Here is a 9,781-nt window from a genome sequence, read left to right as displayed (position 1 = left end):
GCTCGCATGGGAGAAAAGACCTGGCGATCTGCTGCTGTAAAGATTACAGCTTGGGAAACTCTATGAGGCAGTTGTACTCTGTCCTATAGGGTTGCTGTTATGGATTGAATTGTGTCCCACTGTAAAAACGGCATGGTGGTAGCGTCTGACCTCCTCTAACTTCACAAGGGGAAAGGAGAATCAGGATCAACAGCCTAAGGCTGATTTCTATAAGGCGGAGGTCAGACATGCCTCCTCTTTTGCCATCTTTACCAATTCTGACACCAACCGTCCCTCCCATAGCACTCTCTACTTCTCTGCTGGGTTCGGTAATTCATTGCAACGGCCACTCAGAACTCACAGACAATACTCACAATTATGGGGTTTATTAGGGAAGTAACAGGTTACAACTGAGGTTCAGGAATGCTCAGGATACAGTTCTTCCATCAGGACAGTCTCTTCTTAGCTTTGCCCTCAGGCAGGTCTCTCTCTGGTCCTAGGTCTCTGCCCTGCTTGGGCAAGTGTTACAAAGCTCTTTTAGCTCAGCCAGTAAGTGCCCCGAGGCACCCCACTCCTCCAGTAAGCCTCAGCTGGCAGGCACTCAGCTCTAGCTTCGTGGGTCAGCAAACCTAGTTCCACCAACTGCCTGGAGGCACCCTACTCCTCCAGCAAGCATCCTCCCCGAAGGTGCTCAGCTTTTTCGCTTTGTGGGCCAGGAAGCCCACTGCGCCGTCTCCTGCCGGTCTCTCCTGCCATCATTTCTCTGCCATCGCTTCTCACCATCTCCAGCGTTCTCTCTCTCTCTCTCCCTCTCTCTCTATCTCCCTGGTTCCAGGAGCTTCTCAGTACAGAGATCCCAGGTCCAAAGGACGAGCTCTACTCTTGTCTCTTCTTTCTTGGTGGTGGTGAAATCCTCTCCTTCCCGCCTCTGGAATAGCTCATTTTATGCCTAGCAGGATGACAAAAACTGACCAATCCCCTTGATGGGCCACAATTACCCTATTTGCACATTCCCACCCAATCACTTGGGTGGGAGTTACAAGACCATGGTGAGAAAGGCCACACAAAAGCGATCCATAGCACCACACCCCCCAAAATATGTAATTCCTAACCTCTATGGTTGCAGTTATAATCTCATTTGGGAGTGGGTAGTCTTCGTTATGTTAACTAGGCAAGATTAGTGTAGGATGTGTCTTGAGTCAATCTTTTTGAGATATGAAAGAGATTAAACAAGCAAATGAGAGAAGCAGAGATGGGGTAATATAGCTGCCAAGACACATGGAGTTCTCCAAGGACCAGGAAGCAGAAGCTGAAGAGACAAGGACATTCTTCCAGAGCTGACAGAGACAGGAAGCCTTTCCCTAGAGCCGGCACCTTGAATTTGGACTTCTAGCCTCCTAAACTGTGAGAAAATAAATTTCTGTTTGGTAAAGCCACCCATTTATGGTATTTCTGTTACAGCAGCAGTAGATGATGAAGACAGTCACTATGAGTTGAAATCTACTCGATGGCACACAAGAACAACAGCATATCTAGGTGCTGAAGATACGGGCATTTGTTAAACTGTTTTCTTTGCATTTTCATGTTTGAACTTTTTCATAATACAAAGTAAAAAACAAAGATATGCAAATTAAAGCCACAATGAGATATCATTTTTACCCATAAATTCACACACACACACAAAAAATGTTTGAAAATATGCTGTGTTGAGACGGGTGTAGGGAAACGGCATCTTCATAGATTACTATTTGGGAGTATAAATTTGTCCAAAGACATATCCTTTGACCCAACAATTCCACTTCTGGGAATTTATCTTTCAAATTATACTCAAACATGTGCACGATATACATGAAAAAGGGTATTCATTGCAGCGTTACTTTCGTAATAGAGTATTAGAAACAGCATACGTGACCATCAGTAAGAGTTGTTAAATAAATTTGCTATGGTGCATCCATACAGTATAGACTGTTTCTAAGTATGAGTTAGGCGTGTTGTGCTGACAGGATGCTCTCTCTTGTATTGCTAAGTGAAAAATGCAAAGAGCGGAGCAGTGTGTCTGTCTTATTTACATATTTACTAGTATATCTCTGGTTCCTAGCAAAGTACCTGGCACATACTAGGTGCACAATTAATATTTGTTGGTTGAATGAATACGCATTTGGGTGTGACTACTGCAAGTCAGGCTCCCTGGATGCAGTCAGTTCCCAGACATGGACATGGGCGAGATGTTCCACCTCGATCAAATTTTCAGGGTCTTACTCCTCTAGAGTCACAGACATTTGAGCTTTCCCTGGAGACACACCATATTCTTCTTTGCAAAATTGAACAGTGAAGAATAAAACACTTTGAAGAGGAAGAGGAAATAAACATTTCAGAAAAGAGTGATAAATAAAGTTTGCTGAACCAGGCAGACTAATGTGGCAACTTGAATTTAATAGAAAATGTAGCTCTAAGCTTCCTGGCAGCCAAGGCAAAGAGGGAAACCCATGGGCCACAGACCTTTTATTATTTGGTAGAAAGAAGCACACCGATTCCTCAAGAGCCGTGCTTGTCACTCTAGGGGGTGGTGTGCCCAAAAGCCCTTGGTAGCACGACTGGGGGTGAAACTGAGAAGCTTCTTGGTGCATCAATTTTGCTCAAAGGTAAATAAATTAAAAGACAATATTTATAGTAAGGAAAACACGATGTTTCTAGTAAGGTGGATTAAGGAACTTTATGTAAAGTCCCCATGACTGTTTAGGAGAGGCTATGTGGCAGCAAAGACATTCCAGGCTTTTCTTTGGCTCCTCTGGTTATGTCTGTCTTCCAGGTGAAGGTGTGACCTTGGATCAGTGACTTTAGGACTCTGAGCCTCATCTTCCTGGTCTGGAAAAAATGATTCCTGTGCAGGTAAATGAGATGATGATTATAAAGTGCTTGGATGGATAAATGCTTGCTGCGCTGTTGTTTTATTATTATATCATGAGCTTGTAGCTAAGAGCACAGACTATGGAGCCAGACTGCCTGGGTTTGGATCCCAGCTCCACGATTTACTAGCTAAGCGACCTTGGACAAGGTCACTTAACCCTTCTGCACCTGAATTTCCTCCTCTGTAAAATGAGGCTAATAGAATTCTCATAAGGGTTAAGTGAGTAAAGCCCTTAGAACAGTGCCTGGGCACACAGTGTTTGTTAAATCATTGCTTGTTCCCCGCTGCCCTTAGAGGCGCTTCAGGGGAAAAGTCAGAAAATTTAGAGCCTCAAAGAAGACAAGCTATTTCCAGACACTGATTTCTAAAAGGAATGGATGTCTGTAATACCAGTGGTCGAGGGACACGAAGTGCGTTTATGATGGTGGAATCTCGGCAGCGTGCCTGGCCAGATAAGAGCTGATTAGGGGGCATGGCTCCCTTCCCTCTGGCTCCTGGCACCCCTCCATGGAGCCCGACAGACAGGGCTGCTGGCTTTTCTGGCGCGGGCCAGGGGTGGGCCAAGAGGAGGAGGAGGGAAGGAGCTCCAGGGATCCCCTCGCCCCCTCCCCCACTCGCCCAGTGAGTACTGTGATGACATTCACCAAGAGGGAAGGGGGGGAGGAAGAAGAGGGGCAGGCTTGGCGAGGCCATGTGATGCTGGGCGACCGAGAGCCGCTGCCGCCGGAGCCTCCTTCTTTCCTCACTCTGATCCCCGGCTGTCATGGCGACCCCCAACAACCTGACCCCCACCAACTGCAGCTGGTGGCCCATCTCGGCGCTGGAGAGCGATGCAGCCAAGTCAGTCGAGGCCCCCGACGCGCCCGAGGCGGCCAGCCCCGCCCATTGGCCCAAGGACAGCCTGGTTCTGTACCACTGGACCCAGTCGTTCAGCTCGCAGAAGGTAGAGCCGGAGGGAGCAGGGAAACCGGGTGCGCCTGGTGGCTAGGAAGGTTGGGGGTGGGCTGGGAGGTCCAAGGGCTGCTGAGAGACTGGAGGGTGGAGTATGGGGTTTGGGGGCCCCAGAGGACTGGGATGCGGCGGAAGGTGGCTGGCCCTGTCTGGGCGCACGGGAGCACCATTGCCAATTCTAGGAGCTTCCATTCTGCCTCCTTCCCTCCCAGAAAGACCTGACCTGTTGTGGGGCTGAGAGACAAAGGCAGGGGAAGGGAATGGGCGCTGCTGGGAAGCCGGCCTGTTTGGAGGGGGCTGCTGCGGAGAGGGAGGAGGTGCACTTCCCGCCTCCAGCCCCGGTAGCCCCATTGCAGGCCGTCCCTGCGTGCGGCTGTCCCGGACACTGCAAGCCCCCAGACCAGCTCCTCTACCCCTCTGCCTCTGCTGGGGGCCTTCTTCTGACTGGGACTTGGAGGGCCTGCCCTCAGATTTCCCTCTTCCCCTTATCTTGAGCTGGGAACTAAGGGGTTAATCCACCCCCTCCGACCAGCTCTGCTTTGCCCTTCCAATTGGTGTTTTGCTCTTAAAGGCACAGGGTGGTCTTGGCCCCTTATCCCCTTCTCAGCCCCAGGGGAGGTGGGAGCAGTTGGAAATTCAGCCTGGTGCTGGGTTCCCGATTCTTGGTTCCTGAGGTGAGGGCCTGGGGCTGCGCCTCTGAGACTGGGGCGCCTCTAGGGACCCAAACTCCCACCCTGGGCTCCTGTCCGGATTCTGGGGAACGAATTCAGCACCATGGCCAAGGCCCAGTGGAGGGTCCTGCTGGGTCCTAGTCAGCGTCATCTGCCAACTAACCCTCTTGTTCTCCTCAAAGTTCCTTTTGTTCCATTCGCCCATTTTCCAAGTGCAGAAACAGATTTTGCAAAGAGAAAGAGCCTTGGGACCAAAAGACTTGAGTTTGAGTCTTGGTCCAGGCTCATCGGTTGTATGACCTTCTTTGATCTTCAGTTTCACCTGGAAAATGAGGATAATGGGAATAGTAATAGTAGTAGCTACTTCTAATGCCAGCCCCTTCTCAGGGTTGCTGAGAGGACTGTTAAAGAGGCAGCATAACTTAGTGTTCTAGAATGGCACTACTCAAACTTGAGCATGCATCAGAATCTCCAGATGATCTTGGTTAAAGCACAGACTGCTGGGCCCCACCCCACAGATTCCAATTCAGTAGGTTTGAGGTGGGACCCAAGCTGCTGCATTTCTAACAGGCTCCCAGGCATCTGGTCCACAGATCACCCCTCTAGTAACCTAGTTTAGAGTACAGACTTTGAAGCCAGGCAGTCTCCAGTGGGACAGCCATCTTCTTCACTAACTCACTGGGGGGCCTTGGTGAGGTCACTTTGCCTCTCTGAAACCTCAGTTTTATAATCTGTAAGATGGGGCTAATAGGAATGCATTCTCAGAGGGTTATTGTAAGTGTGAAATGAGATGATGTACAAAAAGTGCTGATGGCAGTGCTTGGCTCAGGATCAAGGCTCTGTTAATAACGGGTGTTAGGATGTCATTAAGTGCTAGGGGTCAGGGTTGACCAAGGTCACACTTGGACACATCCATGAATTTTGCACATGCTTGTTGAGCACCTAAGCGTGGAGCTAGAGGTTTGGAAATGAATCAGACTGACTTTGACATTCAAGACCCTCTTCCAACCCAGAACTTCAGGAGTTAGGCTGCAGTGGCTGGGACTAGGCAGGTGACAGGTGGGCAGAACCTCCCCTGACCTCCCCCCGGCCCTGCCTGGGAGAGCCTCCACTCAGGAAATATTTCCTATTCATCCTGATCTCAGGGCCAAGGTGGTCCCTTAGTCAGGAAAGGAGCCTCTTTGTGACCAAGCCCTGGCCAAGCTATCCTGGGCATCCTACCGCCTCCCCTTCCAGGGCCTTCTCCCTCCCCAGAAGCCTGTGGTGGGTTGTAGAAGCAGTGTATCTTGGAGGAAAGGACATGGGCTCTGCAGTCAGATGGCCCAGGTTCTACTCTCAGCTTGGTCACCTATTGGCCGTGTGACCTTGGACAAGTCACTTCACCTCTCTGAGCGTCAGCATCCTCATCTGAAAAAAGAGAATTTTATAGCCTACCCTGCAGAGTTCCTGGGGGATTCAGAGGGCATGGGTGTATGTTAAGTGACTGGCACGTAGTAGGAGCTTAGGAGGTGAGTCCTCCAGTCCTGAAGGGTCTCACTTGCATGCAGCATCTGTCCCCATTGTGGAGTATCTGAGAAGCCTGTCCTTAATGGCACATGTACCATTAATACTGAAAACAGCCCACCTTTAGGAGTGATGGTGGTTCCACAGGGACTCCGGGGACCCTTCCAGACCCAGAGGGCAGCAGAAACTGAAGGAGTCAAAAGTCCTCACTCTAGGGCCAGCTCCATCACTGACCAACTGGTAGTCATCCTGGGCAAGTGACTTAACCTCCAATGCCTCGGCTTTCCACCTTTGTAAATGGAGAATAAAAACAGTATCTCCCCGACAGTTGTAAGTATTGAACAAATGTATCCATGTGAATCACCTCGAACAGCACCTGGCACATAGAAAGTGCTCAGTAAGTGCTAATTGTGATTATTAAAGACATGGACTTTGGAGTCAGGTCAAAGCCCAACTCAGCCACTTCCCAGCTATGTGATTTTGTAAAATATCTTCATTTCTCTAAGTCTCAGCTTCCTTGTGCGTTTGGGGATAGTAGCAGTACCTACCTCAAAGGGTTGTGAAGATTAAAATGATATCGTGTACAGTTGTATACTTAGCACAATGTCTTAAAAAAACTACACTCTAATAGTGGACTTTCAGGCACCATCACAGGTGATTGGGGCCGCAGGGTTTGGAGGAGGCTCCGAATGCATGGGGTAAATGTTAAGGTGCTTCTGAGGCTGTTCCTGCACCCAACCTCCTCCTCCTTTGGCAGGAGGGCATTGAGGGTAGGGATGGAGCAAAAAGTGAGGGAGTCAAGAGACCAGGATTCCAGTGCTAGCACTCCTACTAAGTGGCTGCGTGGCCTCTGCTAAGTCCTGACCCTCTCTGGTCCTCAGTTTCCTCAACAGGAACACAGACTAGATGTTCGATCCAACCTGCCTGTCTCTAACCCCAAGCAGGAAGAGCTGCCCTCCCTTCGAGTGCCCCAGCCCTTCGTGCGTGCCCCTGTCCCCACACCAGCCAGTTTTTAAAACCAAGCTACTCACTGTCTTTGCGCCTCCATTTCCTCTTTTGCAAAATGAGCATAATACTAGTGCCTGCCTAATGGGGTTGTTGTCAGGATGAAATGAGTTGATGCATGTGAAGTTCTTAGAACAGTGCCTGGCACAGAGGGTGTGCTAGCTAAGGCAGCTACTATTATTGTAGTTGCTGTTGTTTCCGCCGGGGTGAGCATCTCTGACAGCCACCCCTGACTCCCTGCAGCAGGCCTGTTCAAGGTTTCCTTGCCCCAGCCTCTCTGGATCTACTCCCTGTCCTGGATGTATTTGTGGGAAGCCCCTGCCCCAGACTTCAGCCCTCAGGGGTAAGAAACCCAGCTCTGGGTCCTACCCAGGAATGAGCAGGTCTCCTGGAGGCCCCTCCAAGGTATGGCAGGGGGGAAGCAAGAAGGGGAGAATAACCTTCACCCCCGAGCCTAGCCTCGTCTTTCAAGTTCTGGGCACTGTCTCAGCCCTGTCTATGCCAGACTTGACTATTTACCCAGCCCCCAAAAGGAGATCCACAGGTGAGAGCTGACGGGGGCAGTGATGCTGCAGATGTGCCATCTCCTCTGCTCAAAAGTATGCAGTGGCTCCCCAGGTCCCTTCATATAAAAGCCAAACTCTCCACAACAGCCTCAGGCCCTACTGCAGGGCTCTAGCCTTGCTTGGGTCATGGACCCCTCGACTGTCAGTGGAAGTGTATGGGCCCTTCTCAGAATTTTTTTTTTTTAATTGTACTTTATATGAAGGTTTACAGAACAAATAGTTTCTCATTAAACAGTTAGTACACATATTGTTTTATGACATTGGTTAACAGCCCCACAACATGTCAACACTCTCCCTTCTTGACCTTGGGGTCCCTATTACCAGCTTTCCTGTCCCCTCCTGTCTTCTCGTCCTTGCCTCTGGGCTGTTGTGCCCCATTAGTCTCATTTTGTTTTATGAGGCTGTCTAATCTTTGACTGAAGGGTGAACCTCAGGAGAGACTTCATTACTGAGCTAAAAGGGTGTCTGGGGGCCATAATCTCAGGGTTTCTCCAGTCTCTGTCAGGTCAGTAAGTCTGGTCTTTTTTTGTGAGTTAGAATTTTCTTCTACATTTTTCTCCAGCTCTGTCCAGGACCCTCTGTTGTGATCTCTGTCAGAGCAGTCAGTGGTGGTAGCCGGGCACCATCTAGTTGTACTGGATTCAGTCTGGAGGAGGCCGTGGTAGTTGTGGTCCATTAGTCGTTTGGACTAATCCTTTCCTTATGTCTTGTTTTCTTCAACAGAATAATATATTTTTTATTGTTGTAGTTTAAATGAAGTTTACATTTCAAGTTAGTCTTCCATATAAAAATTTATACATACATTGTTATGTGACCCTAATTGCTCTCGCCATACTGTGACAGCACACTCCCCCTTTCCACCCCCGATTCCCCATGTCCATTCAACCAGCTCCTAACCCTCTCTGCCTTCCCATTTCACCTCCGGACAGAAGCTGCCCGTTTAGTCTCTTCTATTTACTTGAGCTAAGAAGCACACTCCTCACGAGCATCACTTTATGTCCCACAGTCCAGTCCAATCCCTGTCTGAAGAGTTGGCCTCGGAAATTGTTTTAGTTCTGGGCTGATAGAGAATCCAGAGGCCATGCTTTCCGGGGCACCTCCAGTTTGAGTCAGACCATTAAGTCTGGTCTTCTTACTAGAATTTTAGTTCTGCACCCAACCTTTCTCCTGCTCCATCAGGGACTCTATGTTGTGTTCCCTGTCAGAGTGGTCATTGGTGGTCACTGGGCACCATCTAGTTCTTCAGGTCTCAGGCTGATGAAGTCTCTGGTTTATGTGGCCCTTTCTGTCTCTTGAGCGAATACTTAACTTGTGTCTTTGGTGTTCTTCATTCTCCTTTACTCCAAGTGGTTGGGATCAACTGATGCATCTTAGATGGCCGCTTGAAAGCTTTTAAGACCGCAGACGCCACTCACCAAAGTAGGATACAGAACATTTTCTTAATAAGCTTCGTCATGCCAATTGACCTAGATGTCCCCTGAAAGCATGGTCCCCAGACCCCTACCCCTGCTAGTCTGTCCCTCAAAGTGTTTGATTGTATTCAGGAAACTTCTTAGATTATGCTGACTTCCCCTGTAGTGTGTGCTGTCCTTCCCTTCCCCTAAGATAATTCTTATTTACTATCTAGTTAGTAAATAACCCTCACCCTCCCTCCCCACCCTCGTAACCATCAAAGAATGTCTTCTTCTGTGTTTAAACCTTTTCTTGTATCGTAATCTTATACAATATTTGTCCTTCTGTGACTGACTAAATTCACTCAGCATAATGCCCTCCAGATTCCTCCAGATTATAAGATGTTTCACGGCTTCATCATTGTTCTTTATCACTGTGTAGTATTCCATTGTGTGGATATACCATAATTTGTTTATCCATTTGTCTGTTGATGGGCATTTCCATCTTTTTGCTATTGTGAACAGTGCTGCAATGAACATGGGTGTGTGTATATCTATTCATGTGACGGCTCTTATTTCTCTAGGATATATTCCAAGGAGCAGGATAGCTGGATTGTAGGGCACTTCTATTTCTAGCTTTTTAAGGAAGCGCCAAATCGATTTCCAAAGTGGTTGTGCCATTTTACATTCCCACCAACACTGTATAAGTGTTCCAGTCTCTCCACAACCTCTCTAGCATTTATTATTTTGTGTTTTTTGGATTAATGCTAGCCTTGTTGGGGTGAGATGATATCTCATTGTAGTTTT

General features: G+C 48.5%; 1 protein-coding gene across 4 annotated transcripts in view; it reads left to right on the top strand.

The window, feature by feature from the left end:
* Nucleotides 1-3,582: 3,582 nt before the first annotated feature.
* GDAP1L1 (ganglioside induced differentiation associated protein 1 like 1) overlaps nt 3,583-9,781 on the top strand; it is a 33,480-nt gene continuing 27,281 nt past the window's right edge. The window contains exon 1 of one of the 4 annotated variants that reach the window (XM_004370325.2): nt 3,583-3,830. In XM_004370325.2, the coding sequence (XP_004370382.1) occupies nt 3,651-3,830 (180 nt within the window). In that variant the 5' untranslated portion in view covers nt 3,583-3,650. The remainder of the gene's footprint in view (nt 3,831-9,781) is intronic. The other 3 variants (XM_004370326.2, XM_012559212.1, XM_004370327.1) reach the window with 3 other exon arrangements.

This window comes from Trichechus manatus, unplaced genomic scaffold, assembly GCF_000243295.1.
Source record: "Trichechus manatus latirostris isolate Lorelei unplaced genomic scaffold, TriManLat1.0 scaffold00008, whole genome shotgun sequence".
In the NCBI taxonomy this organism is placed as follows: Eukaryota; Metazoa; Chordata; class Mammalia; order Sirenia; family Trichechidae; genus Trichechus; species Trichechus manatus.
This window is presented reverse-complemented; position numbering and strand designations above follow the sequence as displayed.